Below are 19,443 nucleotides of genomic sequence, written 5' to 3'. Positions count from 1 at the left end.
ATGGTTTGAACACTTGGGTGGCTGAATTACGTCCCAGCTAGACACAGCATGCAGAGGAAGAGCTTCAATGGTGCACTGTACTCTGAGCTGCCTTACAATCCACCAGAGGAAGAAAGGAAAGTTCCTTTTAGTTTGTTAAAAAACAGGGAGCAATCTCAAGTGGTTGGGATCTCTTCTTCACTAACTGAGGTTGGAGGGGATCACTTTAAGATCACCTATTCCAACCTTCTGTTCAACTATGTTCAGCTACTTGTTCAGGATTGCATCCAGCAAGATTTAGATATCTCCATAAATGGAGATTGCACGAGCTCTCTAAGCAGTCAGTTCCAGTGTTTAACCACCCACTGCACAGTTAAAAGAAAGTGTGTTTCTTTTGTTCAGATGGAATTTCATGTGCTTTAATTTGTGTCCAGTACCTCTTCTCTCATTGGGCACTACTGAGAAGAGCATGGCTCCTTCATCTTAACTTCCTCCCATGAGGTATTTCTACTCATTGAAAATATTCCTCTGAGCCTTCTGTTCTCCAGACTGAAGAGTCCCAGCTCTCTCAGCCTCTACATACATGAAAGAACACCTTTGTTACCCAGAACTGGACTCACTCCAGTACAACCAGATCTTTTCTGTAGCGAGGAACTCAGAACTAAACATAGCATTCCATAAGTATCCTCATGGGAGCTGAACACAGAAGTATCACTTCTCCTGACCTGCTGGCAATGCTCTGTATAATGCAGCCCAGGATACTGGCCTTTTTTGCAAAGAAAAATTAAGTTGGCATAACAAAATTAAGTTGGAAAAATCTGTTTTCCTTATGCAGAGAGACCATGGTACCATCTAGGGGGTACTGGATGAGATTGCAAACAGGCACACTTGAAAGTCACTCAAGCCATGTATATCATTTAATCACTAGTGCAAATACTAAAAAGCCCACACTATTTGAGTTTGCATGCTCTATAGGAAACAAGGCTTCCCTAATTATAGAAGACCTATTTACATGAGCACATACACCTTTGTAAACATGTTCACAATTCTAATGAAGTCTCAAGTAGACACAACCTATATGTATCTGGGTTGACATGCATAGTCAAGCATGTGAACTGAGCCTGATGAAGCAGCCCTTTAACACCTACCACTCAGCAAAGATCTGGGAGAACTCAAGTGAGCTGTTGGCAACAGGTGAGATGAAATAAAAAGGGACGTTGGAGAGTCCAGCAGAGTCAATATACTGATACAGGCACTCCAGCAGATCGTATATGACTCCAGAGGGGTAACAAGGAACCAACACGTTTCCTCCATTCCGGACAGTCATAGCTAAAGGAGAAAGAATAAACAATTAACAGAGTTCAAATTTAAACTTTGAGTTCCTTTAGTACAGTGTACAGAAAAAGTACCTTTAGCATAAGGTATAGAAAAAAAACAGAAAGTACTGTACAAATTAACAGAACACGTTATGCATATGAACCAGGGGAACACTTCTGATTGCTAAATGCATTTCTTTACTGCCTTCTCCAGGCTTAGCAGAGTGAAAGAGTATAACACTGTTAGCTGGGGGGCACGTACCAAACTAAGCAGATGTAAAACTCCTGACACGAGAGGGCAGTCTTGGCACATGAAGACAAATGGCCAGCATGACATGAAACTCCCACCATCAAAATAAACCCTGCTCCATCTATTACCTGTGCACCAGACAGAAAGGACAACGGTTCACAGGGCTCACCTGAAAGCACTACAGATGGTAAACTGTTCTGTGTTCAGTTTTTACTGTGCTAGATGAGTGGCTGAAGGTACGGGTATTACAAACAAACAGCCCTCAGAGCTAGAAGTGGGTGAGGGGAGCGCTTCACCTTTCTAAAAGTTGTAAATATTTTTCAACATAACAAGAGCAATTTAAAACCCCAATAAGCTGTAGACAGCATCGGACAAGAGAAAAAGATGAGGAAAAGAAAATCTCTGTAATCGAGATTCATCTGAGTATAAATGCAAGTACAGAGCAAATATTTTGGGCTTTAGCAAAATGAATTACAAAAGTGCTGTACCTTATGGGAAAGAGGAAATACTTGGTCCAGCAATAGCTGCCTCACTAAGATTTCATCTGTGGTCATGGGGTAAAACCATCTACTGATGTTAATTGCATTGCAGCAGCAGGAACATTATGCGCCAAGGCATTACATAAAAAGCTGTGAAAGAGCCTGAAAATGCACATATTAAATCTCACCGTAATCACTTCCTTGATTTCCTTATTGACAAGCTTTGCTGGGGTATGGGTCTAGCACATTAAGGGTCTTTTTGCACCACCTACATGTTCAAAGAAGATTTTTATGGCTGAATGTTTGAAGGTTTTATGGAGTCTAGGGAAATGCAGACTCCAAAGTGAGATTTTTTACATGCATTTAGGTGCTTAACTTCTTTTAGGAGCCAGTGCCTATTACACGTTGCTCTCAACAACAGTGGCCAAAGACATCTCCTCTATCGAAGATGTATTATACAACATTCTCTGCAGAGTAGTGGGTTTATTCTTCTCTGAGCCACATAGAAACCCTACCAACAAAATAACCGTGGATCTGAAAAGCAATGCTTTACATTTTCCTAGAACTTGGAAAGCTACAAAACATCCCAGCAATGTGTTACATTATCCCTCTTGCAAAGGCAAGTCTAAACGATCCCATCTATAAACAGGATGTGAAGAGAGGAATGAGGAGATTAAGAACGAGATTTTCAAAGCCATCTGGGGGCTGAAAGTTAAGCCTCTGGCTCCAGAAGCAGAATTTACATTGCTTCATTATGCACCCAAAAATCCACAGAAAGGAAAGATAAATACCTGTATCCACAGTAGTAAGAATGCAGCACAGACAGAGAGGGGGATGCAGAGTGGAGAAGTGATCAGTAGAAAACGCCAAGGAAAGGTGTGTTTGCACTTCTGCCCTGAATGAGGGTACTGCCTTAAACAGCAAGATATGTGTCTCCTGGGGAGGCACTGGCACGGGCTGCTCAAAGGAGCTGTGGATGCCCCATCCCTGGAGGTGCTGCACAGGTAGCCTGATTTTGTGATGGGGTAAACAACTCACAGCAGGGGGACTGGAGATCAATGATCTTTAAGGTCCTTCCCGACCAAAGTGATTCTGTGATGATCCTTGGAAAAGGAACCTTCTTCTTTCACTCAGACATCAATTCACCCAGTTAAGACAAATATTGAACTCCTCAATTTCAAGAGGCAGAAGGAAGATTTCATCCAATAATGGACTGGTTAAGGAATTTGTGTAGGCTATTAAAAATGTGGGTTTCATTATTAAGCCTCAGAGTTTGAATTTTCAACTCTCCCTTCCCTGCAGCCACTGGTTTGTTATGGGAACCTCAAGCTTTTTTTTCTGCTGAAAACCAGACATTCAAGATTCCTGGGGCCAAAGAGAAAATAATAGAGGGTAAGGCCTTTGAGCAGATGCCAACTCAAACTTCAATTCTCAGAAAAATTACAGAGCTGGTTAGCATTTTACACTAAATAAAAGCACAACCCAAGGAGTGGAATACTCTTCCATCCACAGATCAGCCCAACAACCCATGCTAGATAGCCCCTTGAAACTCATATACCTGGCCACATAGCAGTGCACCTTTGAAACTGGCCTGGTGAATGCTCCTAGCCCTCTGGACAGAGGAAGACAGCAACACAACTCTCCCACCCCTGGCAAGGTTGTGTATCAACCTTTTGCCTTCATATACTAGTCAGTTCCTTGGTGCAACGTTATTTGTCCTCGTCCACCACAGACAGTGGGCACTAATTCTTGAGGGTGCTCCTTGTGGTTACGTGAAGGGAGAAGGACTACCTCCCAGCTTCTCCAAAACAGAGATGGACACCTGTACAAGCACACTGCTTTCCATGCAAGCAGCAGGTTCAATCTGGCTCTCTGTACAACTTCCTACAGTTGTCAGAAAGAGGACACGTATATTTGAGAGCTGTTTAAAGCCCAATTTATCTCTGTGACTGATGGATGCAGTCTCTTGAAAGAAGTTGTATAATAATCTTAGCATTTCAAATTTAGTCTCCTTCAGTAGCTCCATAACAAGTTGTTCAATTTACAGCTTACAATGACATACTTGCTTTTCAAACAGCTGCCACTGCAAGGTCAAGTTGGCACCTAAAAAGCAAACTGTGCTCTTTTATGCTTTATATAAACATGTGCACACAGAAAAGCATGACCAAACATGCACGCAAAATATCCCAAAACTGTCCTTGCCAATAGTCTGGTAATTTTGCTGATGATGCCCAAAGCAATGTAAAAATATAACTGCTTTTCTGAAGCTGCAGAGTGCTGGTATGGCAGTGCTGTAGCACAGAAAGTGTCAGTGCTAAACTCAGCGAGAAGGCAAAGCGTGTTTTAGTGCAGCACACACAACATGGAGAGCAGATCATGCAGGTGACTCAGTAACAATGGGATTCAGCATCTACAACTCTACGTGCTGGGATGAAAACAGAGACCAAGGTGAAATTTTTCACACTTAGTCACAAACTGGCATTACCTTATGATACACTATTTTGATATATTGCCAATGACTAACTTTTCACCGAGTGTATTTTGAGCTTCTTGTGAAGTTGTCAAACATTTTGGGAATGAGAAAACATGAAATCTATGGTGCTCAGCTTGCCTACGTTACTGCTTTTTCACAGTAACCGATTGGTTTTGGACTTCTGGGATGGTTGGATTAGACAGTCTTCAAGAGATTTTGTCCAATCTTAATTCTTTACTCATCTATAAGAAAATGGATCTGCTTTCTTCTCTTGATGTTGGATATATGTGTAAGTAGTACTGGGAAGAGACTGCTCTATCACTGCATTCTTCACAGAATTACTACGCAGATTTCTGCAAGATCTTTGACATGGTCCCCCACCACATCCATATTTCTAAATTAGAGAGAGATGGATTTGACTATTCGGTGGATAAGGAATTGGTTGGAAGGTCAACGAGTTGTGGTCAAGTCCAGACAGGCTGAAGGAACTGGGCCTGTGCAGCTTGGAAAAGTGAAGACTGTGGGAAGACTTCTTTGTGTCTTTCCAATATTTAAATGGAGTTTATAAACATGATCAACTTCTTACAAGAGGAAACAGAAACAGGACAAGAGGAGATGGATTTAAATTAAACGAGAGGAGATTTAGGTTAGATGTTCAGAAAAGTTTTTTTTTTTTACTGAGAGAGAGCTGAGGTGCTGGAACAGCTTGCCTACAGATGCTGTGGATGTTCTGTCCCTGGAGGCATTTAAGGCCAGGTTATGGAGCCCTGGGTAACCTGGTCTAGTACCTGATCTAGCAACTGGCAACCCTGCCTGTGGCAGTGGGGGGTGGAACCTGATGATCCTTGAGGTCCATTCCAACCCAAGTCATTCCATGATTTCTATGACTTCCTCAGGTCAATGCATTTTTTTGTGCTACACAAATTCTGGATTCTTATATAATTTAAGCTACCTTCCTTCCATGTTCAACTGTTTTTTAATTTCTCTGCATTTATCTCTTTCAAGATAGAATTTGGCTCTAAGATACACTGCAAAATCCTCAAAATAGTTCAGAATGTTTCTGTAAACCAGAACAACTTGCTCAGATAAACACCCACCTGTATCTACATATGTAACACACTTATATGCATTCATCTTTTGGATTTTGCTTTGGCCCAAACTACAGCTTTAATATTTTAAAAGCATTTTAATTAACAACAGCCTCACTATTGTTTATGTAGCAAACAGCTGCTGCAGTTTAAGGCACTAGTGACCACCAAGCTGCTTGCTAAAACACATGATGTGGTGGATATCTTGCAGAAGAGATGGCAGTAAGGCAAACACTCCTCAGCCTCTCCTGTAGGAAGACCAACACTGCTGCTCAGCCTCTCCTTGGTGGTTCAGGATGATAGAAGTGATCATGCTGCCATCTGCCAGGGGGACAGCAGCCCCCATAAAGGCCCAGAAAAGACAGAGAAGGGCAGCACATCTGCATGCAGGTCACCAAAGCCTATCTTGTATCACCACAGCTTGTAATAAAATTAACAAAGCTTATAAACAATGAAAACACAGCTTCTAATGCACACACGCGCACATGTAAACATAGGCATCACTTAGGAAAGGAAGTCACAGGTGTTAAGAATTTACAGAGTTCCAGGAGGAGGTTGAACAAATTCCTGGAAATGAAATCCACTGAGCATTACTAACTGTACAAAAAGCCATGTCTGATTGAGGAAATTCCTGAAACAAAAATAGTTCAAGGCTAAGAAATCATGAGGGGAAAGTATCATACAGTCTCACCCCAGTCTTCTACTGTTCTCTACGTACCTGCTTATAGTCCCTGCTGGAGCCAGGATGTTGACAGATAGGATCTTTGGTATAACAAGATCATCATCTTTATAAAGTGCCCAAACGCACCCCAGCAATAGGTATTTATATCACAAGTAACCATCCTGACCCCATAATTCACTTTTTCACATAAACAAAACCCCACAATTTTACCTTGCACTTCTCACACTAGGACCTATGGCTTCTGTTTGAACTGAAACACAACCTAATTAGGGATATTCGATTTTGATTTGGAGAAGGCAGGTGATGGAGCAATCTACCACATCCCTTTTATTATTTCCCTTCCACTGCTGCGGCAGTCCCATACTGAGATTCTGAAATATTATGATTATATTCAGCATCTGTGAATATGCACAAGGATTTAAAAAACAGAAAAAGCAAAGTAATATGGGGTTTTTTTTGTTTTGTTTTGTTTTTTTTTGTTTTGTTTTTAAATTCTCCAAGGGTACATTTAGTTTTTAAAAGTAATATTAAGAACTATTTACACTTCAGTTCATTCTCATCTTTATTCTGCAACCTTGGGTAAGTCATCTAAATGCAGTAGCTCAAATTTCTCTCAGTTGTGCAATGGGGACCAGAACACTTGCTTGCAGCGAAGATCCCCTGATTTAGACTTCTAATGCCTTTTAATAATCTTTTTAGTAGTTCTCCTGTAGTGAGTGTTGCAGTTCTCTTGAGAAAGGCAACGCGTGGCAAGGCAGACAAAGGGTGATAGCACAGAAGAGCTGAGGTGGGGGAAGGGGAGAAAAGAACTGAACTGGATGTGACATTCTGATCAGGCTGGAAAATGCTGCCATTCACACTGATATCACAGCTTTGCAATTATCAGCTTTTCCAGCTGTGAAAGCGTCTGATTAGGTTTTGTATTTCTGGAGTCTATAAATACATCTTGATATATTTTTTTAAGCAGAGATTGTGCTATTTGCTTTTGATATATTTAAAAATCAGGTGTAAGAAGAGAAGCAGATGTGCTTGTTTTCAAAACTGAATGTCATAAAAAAGGATGTAAAGATTTTATACTATCTGATATAGAGGAAGGAAATAGCAGTATTTCAGATGGGAACAATCTGCAGTACCTATGCAACTTGCAGTCTGTTGGCAGCTAAGCGACATACTTAGCAAACCAAGACCAGCAAATGATTAAATCTTGTAATACCTGTTCCATTCCAAAACATTTTAGGTACAACTTGTGTCTCTCTAAGCACTTACTGTATTAATGACATCAGGAGCACATCGTAAAATCTAAACAGCTAGTTTTATGCCAGAAGATATGGCTGGACAAGTTATTCAATTCCAGGAATCTCAGAATTACTTCCCACCCAAAGCAATGAGTAAGATGATAAAATACACACAAGGCTTCGTTCAGTGACCTACCCAAGTTGCTGCAGAACTCTCCTACCATGCCATCTGGGTTAGCAGTAGGGATCTGCGTAAGACCCGTCAGGATGAGGACATCACTGTTTTTAAGAGAAGCCTGGTCCATGGGCTGAAACAGAGTACAGTGAAATAAAATAAGTTACATGACAGTCATCACATAGGTTTCTGTGCATTGCACCAAGAGTACTGCATGACAGATACAGCGATCAACAAGGAAAACACACGGAACACTTTATACCAGTAATCCCTTTATCTGTTAAGTTAATAAAACCACTGTTTACCTGCATATGTACAGTACAAAACAAGCAATGGAACTGTGACTGGATTCAAAGTGGTATTCTCTATAGACTAATCATTTCATGGCCTTATGAGTCGAACAATTGAGAAGACAATCATCTGTTGAGGATGTGGCACTGCAATCAGGAAGGGTTTCATTCTTGTGTTCGTATCTTGGCTGCACTAGCTTCCAGTCAGCTTCCTTTAGCAAATCAGTGTCAGCTTTGATTCCCAGTGCTCACTGTCTGGTTGGGTACAGCTGAATTTTCCCCAGCAATTGAGTGGGTTTTCTTTGAAAGAAGTAAAATGCAAAGGACTTCAGGCTCGAAGCTCTCCGTTTTGCTCATAAATCTCAGTTCAGCACAGGGTCCTCCCTTGACTTGTGAATCCTGCTTTTCTACTTATAGCATTACAATAATGACTTCCAAATGCTCATTTAAGACTGTTTGTGCAAGCCTTGTCAGAAGATGGCTTTGGTGAAATTGGAAATAGTTACTGCTGGTAGAAACAATACATTGGTTTAGATTCCTTAACACTGATAAATTTTATTTAATAAATGTTTACTGATATATCCTAACTTTTTACTGCAGCTATAAAAATCAAGCCAAACATACAAGCATTTTCTGAAGTCAGTGGAAAACATGACTCACCTTATCACTTTCCACACATGAACTGCACTAGCACTGCAGCTTTATCCTGTATCTCTCTTTGAAGACTGTGCTAGAGGCTAACCTATGTCAACTGAGATTCATATCTTCATAGGGCAACGACCATTGGCCTTGCTGTGCGTGTTGTACTGATTGCCTATGGTCACAGATACAATCCCATGCTGTGGTTGAAGCACTGAGGGTGGTTATCACAAGCATCACGTTGCACACTTTCTATCCATGCCATGCCTTTTTCCTGAGGACAGATGAGTTACTTCTGCACTGCCAATCCTGTGGCCCTCAGATGTAGCAGAAGTATCAATGATTTGATAGCCCGAAGAAATACTGTGCTGATTTGGCCACTGGCAGGTGTATGTTCAAGCAAACATTGCTTCTACTTTGACTGTGCATAGAGGTGCACACTTCTTCACCAAGGCTGATCATATGACTTATTTTATACCAGCATTTCATTAAAGGGGGATGCAAAATGTATGCCCACTTTTGTCTATTAGAAAACATACACTAAAAATTCGGAAATCATTTTTGTGTGACCTTATACTAAACTGTATCTATTCTTGATACTCAACATTCAGCATAATTCAATCCTGAAGAGACAAAAACCACTTGCAGGCAAAGTATGGCTATGAGGAGAAGTTAAATTTTAGCCTCACTCTGGGCTGGGATACATCTCCCTCAGCTACCACTCAAACAAAGGAAGGCAACTGCAGCCACCTGCATGGTATTATATGGTTACTTATTCTTGATGGACTCTCTCTGTTCTCACCCACCAGGAAAGATTTCTATCCTTCTACCAGAAGAGACTGACAAAGATCTCTCCTCTGCTGAACTCCGAAGATCACTGCACAGTTAGTTGCCTTGCTCACTGTCCCTCAACACCATTCTTAATTAGTTAAGATCTTGCTCCCATGAACATGCAGGGGAGTTTCATACCAATTTCAATAGAAGTTTACACTGTGCACCACCTTGCTGGACCAGACCAACTACATTAGATTTATCACAATCTTTGACACTCCATAGCGTGTCCACAAAAATGAAATGCCAATAATGCAATAAAAAATAATATTGAATCTGCTTGTGATAATGTACATAACGATTATGCCGTATTAGATACACATAATTCCAGCTGCTATTGCACTGAAAGGGCTTGCATCGATTTTTGTGGGTTAATGTAAAGAATACGCCTTAAAAGGCTTTTAGTGACACGTCTGAACCTGTGCTGTCAACTCCAGTTCTCCACTTTGGTGCCAGCAGGCAATGGTGTCAATTCTAGACTCAGCAGACGGTGAGGCAACACTTCCAATAGAGACCATTTGCCAGAACACAGAAGTAAAGGGAACAATTAATGGTGTCAGAGCTAACTCTCAGGCGTAACATAACTCTGTAGATTACAGATATAATCTATATGTAACTTAAAACTTCAAGAAAACTCTAAGCTGTCATTTATACCAAAAAAGCAATCCTGTTCCCTCCCCATGGCGTCTAATTCCTACTTGTGCTGCTAACTCCTACATGACAGCTCTTAAATCCCAGTGCTGGCAGCAGGGAGGACACAAGGGAAGGATGGTGGGGTCCAGTGTTTCCTTCAAGTGAGATTATCCTCATCTGCATACTGAGAGAAGGAAATGCTTCCAAGGCTACTACTGCGTATAATAGAGAAGGTGTAAAGAGGAAGCAGCTTTGTCCCATTAATATGCCCAAATAAGCTGTGTCCTCTCATCCTAAACAAATCACTGATGAAAGCCTGGTCGCATTACCCTGTTTTTTAATAACTATGAAGGGAGTTCCAAATGACTGGAAACGTGCAAAGACTTCAATGTGACTCCAAAAGCCAGGATATGTTTTTACATAAGCATGTTGATTAACAGGGTGTCTTTAAAAAAAAAAAAAACTGACAACAAAATGCAGTGACTGCATTCATACACTGGAGTTTCACTGACTGCTCACCATGATTCTATAGAGGTCAGAAAAACAACTTTTCATTTTGATGAAAAACTGTTGGATTATTGAACAAGATTTAGGCTTTGTGCCAACAAAGATATTGTTATTACTATATATTGTCTGACAAATGTGTCAAACAGATGAATAGCTGGTTGGCAGGTCTCAAAAACTACTAGCCATTATAGAATTATCATGTTCTAGGTGCTCATAGTGGTGTATATGAGGATTAATATTAGGTCAAAATCTATCTGCTGTCTTCAACAGCCATCTGGAAGAACATACGTAACAATGATACCTGAAATGCAAGTGATCATAGAATCACAGAATAGTTTGAGTTGGAAGGAATGTTTCAAGGTTATCTAGCACAACTGTCCTGCAATTAATAGGGAAATCTGCTAGATCAGATTGCTCAGAACCCCATCCAGCCTGACCATGAGTGTTTCCAAGGACAGGGCACCCACCACCTCTCTGTGCAATCTGTGCCAGTGCCCCACCACTCTTACTGTAAAGAAATTAAATTGGAAGGAAGAGAGGAATAAATCTTCTCTCTTTTAATTCAAAACTCTTTCTCCTCGTCCTATGACAATAGGTCCTGCCAAAAAGTCTGCTCTCCTCTTTTCTTAAAGGCTCCCTTTAGCTACTGAAAGGCTGCTCTGTCTCCCTGCAGCCTTCTTTTCTCCAAGCTGCACAGCCTCTGCTCTTTCAGCCTGTTCTAATACGAGAGGCCTTCCATTCCTGGGATCATTTTTGTGGCCCCCCTCTGGACGTGCTCCAACACATCCATGTAGTGAGGACTCCACATTTGGATGCAGTACTCCAGGTGAGATCTCACCAGTGCAGGGTAAAGAGACATGATCCCTCTCCCTCACCCTGCTGGCCACACTGCTCTCGATGCAGCCCAGGATACAGTTGGCTTTCTGGGATGCGAGGGCACAGTGCTGGCTCACATTCAGCTGCCATCCACCTGTACACCCAGGTCCTTTTCGGCAGTGCTGTGCTCTGTCCTTACAACCTCCACGTTGTACTGATGCATGGGTTGCCAAGACTCAGTTGCAAGACCTTTCACTTGGATTTATTGAGCCTCATGAGGTCCACCTGGGCCCACTGCTCAGCTAGTCTAGGCATGTCTGAATGGCACATCCCGTCCCTTGAGATGTCCACCACATCACTCAGCTTTGTGTCACCTGCAAACTCGCTGAGAGTGCACTTGGTGTGGCTGTCAATGTCATTGATGAAGATGTTAAAGAGCACCTGTCCCAGTACTGACCCCTGAGGGACATCACTTGTCACTGATCTCCATCTGGGCATCGAGCCATTGACCAACAGTACCCTTTCTGGGTACAAAAGTGATCTGATTCCTTGCAATATTTGTGATGTGGTGAATAACAAGAAAAGGACAATCTGAACGCATTCTCAATTACTTCATAGGCTACTCCTTCAAATTACGAGTTAGGGAAAAAATAATGCAAAGTGCAATGGACTGTATGCTAAAAACATAAAATGAGGATCTCATCCACCATTTGGTCTAAGAAATAGTGTTGGTATAGAATAGAACATAGAATGAACAGTGCAGTCCAAACCACTTCCTATAGAACCACGGAATCACAGAATCACCAAGGTTGGAAAAGACCTCTAAGATCACCCAGTCCAACCATCCACCTATCACCAATATTTCCCACTAAACCACACTCCTGTAGCCTGTAGTGGTGCCTGGAGTTGTTGTAGTCAAAGCGCACGTCCCAGCACTTGGTCTTGTTCAACTTCAATCCTCCATGCAGCTATCCAGCCCTTCCAGATCCCTCTGTAGGGCCTTCCTACCCCCATGCACATTGACACTTCTTCCCAACCTCCTCATCTGAAAATTTACTCAATGCCCTCATCCAAGTCATCATCAAATACATTGAACAACACAGGCCTCAATACCAAACCCTGGGGAGCACCACTTGTGACCAGCCACCAACTGGATTTGACTCCATTCACCACCACTTTCTGGGCCTGTCCCTGCAGTTCTTTACCCAGCAAAGAGTGTACCTGCCCAAGCCATGAGCTGCTCTTTCTCCAGCACTATGGGAGACAGTGTCAAAGGCTTTGCTGAAGTCTAGGAAGACAACATCAACAGCCTTTCCCTCATCTGCCAGGTGGGGCACCCAATCATAGGAGATGAGATTGGTCAAGCAAGACTTGCCCTTCATGAGCCCATGCTAGCTAAGCCTGATCCCTGGTTGGCCCTCATAGATCAAAGTTTCTCCTCACAGAAGTTTTACATGCATGCTTTGTTAAATATTACTCGTGTTCCTTCAGCAGAAGGTCTCAAAAGAACATTGTCCAGGCCAGGATGAGGCAGATGATGAAAAAAGAGAGACCCTGATGTACTGTGCGCAGGTAAGTACAGACACACTATGTATTGTAGTTGTTCAATTCTTGAGCTCAAGCTTTTAAAGGAAGGGTGCTCAGAAGCAACACTCTTTAGAAGATACTCACCTTGGGGGAAATTACTTACTGATCATGAACCTGACACATTTCCTAAATTATTTTTAAATACCTCATGCTAATATTGCTTTCAACTATTTTGACAACTTCTGAAGCATGCAGTACTGCAAACTTCAAGCTATTCTTTGCACGAAGAATTTATGGATCTAGAGAGAATTAATTTACTGGAAATTACATCTACAGCACTATAAAGACTTTGCCCTCAGCAGAGCAGGGTGGAAATGTTGGCAGCCAGTAAGCTATCATTTCTCCCAAGGAAGGATGTTTCAGAAGTGATATAGAAGCAGTCTGCGAACTGTCTGTAAAGACTCCTAAAAAAAAAAAATAATCCATATTTTACTGAGAGTCACTAATGGTCTGTTGTTTAACTCTGCTGGAATTTTCCTACTTAAGGTGATGGAGAATTTCATAGCGGAAAGTAGGTTAGCACCAAATCAAAAATAAAGAATTTTAGCTGTCCTTCTCTACTAAATGCCTCCTTACCTGGGTGGTATGTCTTCCTAACGACCAAAGTACAGCCAATTATTAACAGAGGTACATCTGTACAGTTTCCACACTATGCCTGATCTCAGCAGAGTGAGCCCTTCTGTTTGTTTTTCTATGTTGGTTGGTTTCTAAAGTGGTTGTACCTGAGGATGTGTTGTAAGCAGAGAAGATCCTGAAACATAGGAAACCTTTTCATAGTGCGACTGGATAATCCAATTGGAACTTCCAAGCGCGTAGCCTGAGCTGAGAGGGGTGACCTGCACAGCACCAAACAACTCCTGAAACACACAGGGAGAGAAATTAACTTGAGAGAGCCCGAGAGAAATGAGAACAGGTTATTTTATCATCAGTGATAACAACTCAAACTAGTTCTGCTTTCAAGGCCTTTATGAAGCTGCTATTTGTCTTATGTCTGCTGTTTTAATTTCCCCAGGTCTAACAGAACACAAGCTCTGAGAAAAACTTCTCCTGAGGTAGCCTTCATCAGGTCTCTCTTCCATGCTAATTCTCCAGTAACTGAGTTCACACTGCAACATAATTCTCACTGGAGGAACTAATTGTGGTCCATCTGGCTTTGATGTACTGAGGAACTTTGTAGGAGCTTTAGATCTTTGAAAACTTTATACTCCCTTGGGCTAATTTTATCAATACAGACCAGCAGGAGAGAAGGAAGGGCATCATAACTTGTTATGTACTGATATAAAAGTCTGTTTGACTCACAGATTTTGCTGTATGAAGTGTATATTTAAAGACAAAGTCACTTTACAATTTTACCAATCACTTTTTTTTTTTTTAAATGCTATCTACTGGTGATTTAAGAACTCCCTTCAAACTCAGTCCAAATTTCAGCTTCAGCACAAGCAACCTGTCAATTGTCTCATTTCCAGGTGTTACTAGAAAGTTTATTGCTTTCCGTACACAGCAATGTGTTAGAATTGTATGGAGAAAGGAAAATAAGCCTCCATGTATTGCTCACTGATGTGTTGTACTTTCTGGTTACTGAATAATAGAACAAGCACTCATGCAATACTAATGATTTTTCTAGTATCCCAATACGTATTTGGCCTCTCAAAACAAGGTCTCCATTCCTCTGACTTTGTAATGGACAACAAACCATTCTTGCTGTTGCCACATTTGGGGTTAGCTGACTAATTAGGCTTTTGCTGTTTTAAACATCTTTGGGAAGAGATAAAAGATGCTTTAGGAACGTTTCTTCCGCCTGTCCCAGGAACTAGAAAAGAATGATTGGCTGAGAGGTACAGATCTAAAACTTGGTGAGATTCATTCACACTGTGAGGACAGTCAAAAGTGAAGAGTAATTACCCATTAACACTGAGGAATTCCAAGTACACTCAACCTGTCTGGTGGCTAGACAAAAATGCAGCTGTTATTTACATCAGCACCCAGGTTAGTGATGGCTCAAGGTCTTTTCTCACCAGCTGTAATGCAGCACCACACAAACCCATCCAATTTAGCTCCTAGCTGAACTGGTTATTGCTTCAAACTGTCTTACATGCAAAGAGTTTCTGAACTTCAGTGGCCCTTCGGTAAAGAAAAAAGGAGCAAACAAAAAATCTGGGTATACAATTTGCTATAATCCACTTTTTTACCTCATGTTGGTGTGCAACAATAGCAGGCATCACGGTGCACACGCTGCCCGTAAGAGTGAACTGCAGACTACTGAACTGTTGGCCCAATTCATTCTACAAACTACACTGGATTACAGTTAACAGCATCAGATACAACAAACCTTAGCTGAGAACCTTGGGAAAGGAGTGTTTGAAGTTCAGGTTGAGCCATTAGGTTTTGTTTACAATCCCTAATTTGCTCTGTAAAAGAAAGCAGAGGCTAAAGCACTCAAAAAGATTCCCAGAAGTGAGATACAGTAACTCAGAAGGGGATGTGGCTTACAGACAGAGAGGATACATTCATTTGGTACATCCTCCAAGCTCTCAGTGGGCCAGACATCAATTCTAAATTCACAGGTATGCCTTAAAATTGGCCTCCCTCGAGGAACAGGAGAGACAAATGGATACTCTTAATTTTCAACAAACAACAACCCTTCCTGGGAGACAGACCAGGGTGCATTTCAATAATATACAATCTTGCCTTACTTTCTCAGGTCAGAGTAACTAGATCTTTAACAGGATCTACAAGAAAAATAGGAAAAGAAGGGCATTTCTCAGGCTTTTGCAGGGAGAAAGCTGGAAAGCAAGAAGCTGTTAATATTGACCTGAGGAAAGCTCTGCTGATACTCACAATTTTCTGGGAATATCCCACCAGCTGGATCTTACTGAGAGCAGCATTCACTTCGGGCATGGTGTAGCACTTCCTCCACATTGACACCTCCACTGCATCTTTCAGAGGGGCTGGTAGCAATCTGCAAAGGTCAAAAGGGTCTGGGCATTTTCACAACTTCCTGATGGATCACTATTCACATCCATATCCTTACAGATTCAATTTTCTCTTTTTCCTTCCTCCTTTTTCTTTCAAATGTGTGCAGTGCTTCAAAGGGAGGAGCAAGACTTCCTGCATGTTGAGAGGTAGAATCATGCTGTCCATTTTATCTCACCTTCAGCTTTCTTATTATTGATCCTATCCAGCCTTCTTCAAAGTAGCCGTGGTGAAGGTGTTATAACAACTCCAGTGTTGTTTTTGCCACCAATGAAGGATGTCAACATGAAATGCACTACTAGAATTGGTAGAGATGACTTCCATCAGTGTCTACTCTGCATAACCCAGTTCTAAAACTAAGAATTTGAAAATCAAAAGTAAGCTCCAAACTTGTGATTCAAATACCAGCACCAGAACATGAACCAACACTGGCTCTGCTCTCAGTTTTGACACCACTGTCCTGTAGGAACACGTGTCCCTGCACTTCAGATTCTTTGCCTTCAACTCAGATACCCTGCTCACCCTCAGAGCGTACTGGCAACAATACATCAGCTGACACTGCAGAGCACTTTGAGATCCCCCACACGGAAGTATTCAAGATGTTTTACACCAAAGAAAAAAAAAAATCCATCCATCCTGCTATTCACAGACACTGCAAGTTAGCTGGACAGCATTGTCAAGGGAAGAAGTGAACTGAAATGTCACGGGCTGTAAGAGAGATGGCTAACTTCTGGGAAATAAATCTTCCTTAGCAACATGAACTGAGGCAGGAAGCAGCACAGCTGCCAAATGCATAAGAAGAATAGGAATCTTTTTTTTTGTATATTAAACCAATGCTAAATCAAAGGCTAATTCAAACCAATTTCCAAAGATTTATGGAAATTGGTGAAGTTTCTTTGATCAATTTGTTTAAAAGAATTTAATTTATTGTTATATCTACCAGGTCACTGAACTCCTCCATAATTTAAGATAGTGAAGAAAGGATTAAGACCAGCTCTTGCCAAGCCTGCTGTATAGGTCTAGTGTGATAAGTGTAATTCCAGCACTTGCTGGCTGAAAGCATGCTGCGCTTAAGGAAACAAACAAAGCATTCAAGGTCTTTTTTGGGAAGTCATAAGCAACAGAAGGCCAAACAACGTGGATAGTTGTCCACCACTGCACTGAAGCAAATTGCCTGTAAAAGCCTTTAACCTACCATAAGAAGCATTTAGTGCTGGATGCTTTCAGGAGCTTCTCTTCTGGGAAGGGGAGAATGTATCTCCAGGTAATGGAGAAAAGTGGGGAATTGTCCTTGCTGATAGAAGCAAGTTCCTATTAGCCTTGACTCTGTGGCTCCATTGTAAATATGCTCTGACTCCTAACAGAGACCAGTGGGACCAGTCTCCAAGCTGTTTCATTCTTTCCTGGTTCCTCAGATGTGCCCCTGCTTGCATTCAACCTGTCACCTCATTTCTAAAATCTGTACCCATTCCTGGAGTATATTTTAAAGCTGTGAGTGAAGTTATTAACACTACAGAATCATGGAATGGCCAGGGTTGGGAGGAATCTCAAGGATCAGGAATCTCCAGACCTGGACGCAGTGCTCCAGATGGGGCCTCACAAGAGCAGATTAGAGGGGGACAATCACCTCCTGTCCCTGCTGGCCACCCTTCTGCTGATGGAGCCCAGGACACCATTTGCTTTCCGAGCTGCAAGAGCACATTGGTGGCTCATGTTAAGCTTTTCATCCATCAGGACCCCCAGCTCCTTCTCCACAGAGCTGCTCTCAAGGACCGCTCCTTCCAGTCTGTATGGATACGTGGGATTCCTCCAGCCCAAGTGCAAAACTCTGCACTTTGCTGTGTTGAACCTCATCAGGTTCATCCAGGCCCACCTTTCCAGCCTGCTGAGGTCCCTCTGAATGGCATCCCTTCCTTCCACCATGCACTGCAGTAACATCCTGTTCAGATCACCTTGTAACAACCAGATGTACATGGGTAGATCCAGGAACAGACAACCTACAGCCATGAACATGGAGGTACTGTGAAGCAGCATGACCTGGTCCTTGGTATAAAAAAAAAATCATGCCTAAGTAGCTCAGGGCCTTGTATTCTTAACTGGGCACCTGCACAGATCAGAAGAGCGCCCCTGTGGTCTGCTACCCTCTTTCAGGAATACTCTGTTTCAGATACTTTTAGAAAGATGTAAGAGAAGTAGTAACTAGTCACCAAAATGTCTTTCATAAGGCAAACTTCCTGCTTAGCCCCTTGAATCCTAATCAGCAGGACAAATAACTTGCCTGAGCGTGTAGAGAGCTTCCACCAGGCTGCTCATTTCAAACAAAAACCAACGGCAATAGAACTGGCTGGGCAATTAGTTTGGACTGGATCAGATAATGGCAAAATGTAAGTTGCAATAATGAATTTATTATATTTTACACAGCATTTGCATTTAAAATGCTTCAATGCTTAATCTAATGAAGATGATAATACTCTGTGTTTTATTCTAATTGTTCAGAGTAGAACTAGCTGAACTGTAAAGCAGTTTGATTGATCAGCCTGAAAAATTAGTTAGACTCGGAAGTCATAAGTACTCCCTTCAAGCAACAGCCAAGAGTTGTTGTTGTTTTGTTTAAAAAAACAAAACAAAACAAAACAACAAGGATCACATTTTCTTAAATAATGGATGTCAGTCTAACCCTGCATGTACAATTAGCCAGGTATTATTTTGTGGATCTGTGGATGTTTGCTCACATGCTATAATAATCAGTTCTATTCATGCTTGCACAACACTCACGATCAGGAATCTCAAAACATCTTGCAAACATTAATTAAGCCCGTTAGCCATTATGGTGGGTAGGAGTTCCATTTAACAGAGGCACAGGGAGGTGAAGAAGGGAAACATAGTACAGGCAGGCTCAATTGGAAAGAGAATTTAGATCTATCTTGTTTTAGCTCACAGAAACCACTGGCTCCTACCAGCCTCAAGGCTGAGTTTAGAATAGGAAGATTTTTAACAGCTGCAGGGCTGCCAGTTACACTTGGTGATCTTCCTTATATCATTTCTTTGCTCTGCCTCTGGCTTGTATTTGGAAGAAGTGTATATTTTATCTCTAAAAGTTGGGGAACCTGATGTCTGATTGAGGTTCCCTGCAAGACATCGTGCTGTGGCAGTGCTATGGGGTCAGCAGAGATCCTGTAAGTGGCAAAGAAGAGGTGGTCCAGTCTCTCCAAGGGGTGGGCTCTTGGACTTCTCTCCCACCTCCACTGCTACCTCATTGTAACAGCTACTTGACAGCAGAAAGGAGGAACTGTGGATGTTAGGGCACTTCCTGAGCAACGGGAGACAAAAAAAAATTACTTTTCCTGTGGCAGCTGAATCAGAACAAAGATCACATCTCCAAGTGCACTTCTGGAATAGTCAACAGTGTGTAAAGTGCTAGCCAGCACTTTTTCTAAAATACAACCACCAGGAAAGTGACATGAAATGAGCTCTAAGATATATGATCCTC

The 19,443-nt window shown here is 41.8% G+C and overlaps 1 protein-coding gene across 1 annotated transcript in view; it reads right to left on the bottom strand.

The window, feature by feature from the left end:
- INTS9 (integrator complex subunit 9) overlaps positions 1–19,443 on the bottom strand; it is a 69,038-nt gene that overhangs the window by 33,437 nt on the left and 16,158 nt on the right. Inside the window, exons 7-10 of the mRNA XM_042883508.1 lie at positions 15,819–15,939; positions 13,703–13,837; positions 7,699–7,810; positions 1,128–1,308 (exon numbers count right to left, since the gene is read on the bottom strand). Of these exons, the coding sequence (XP_042739442.1) occupies positions 1,128–1,308; positions 7,699–7,810; positions 13,703–13,837; positions 15,819–15,939 (549 nt within the window). The remainder of the gene's footprint in view (positions 1–1,127; positions 1,309–7,698; positions 7,811–13,702; positions 13,838–15,818; positions 15,940–19,443) is intronic.

This window comes from Lagopus leucura, unplaced genomic scaffold (genome assembly GCF_019238085.1).
Source record: "Lagopus leucura isolate 7727_CA_CO unplaced genomic scaffold, USGS_WTPT01 Super-Scaffold_100038, whole genome shotgun sequence".
NCBI lineage: Eukaryota > Metazoa > Chordata > Aves > Galliformes > Phasianidae > Lagopus > Lagopus leucura.
Note: the sequence above shows the minus strand (reverse complement) of the source record. Positions and strands in the feature narration are given on the sequence as shown.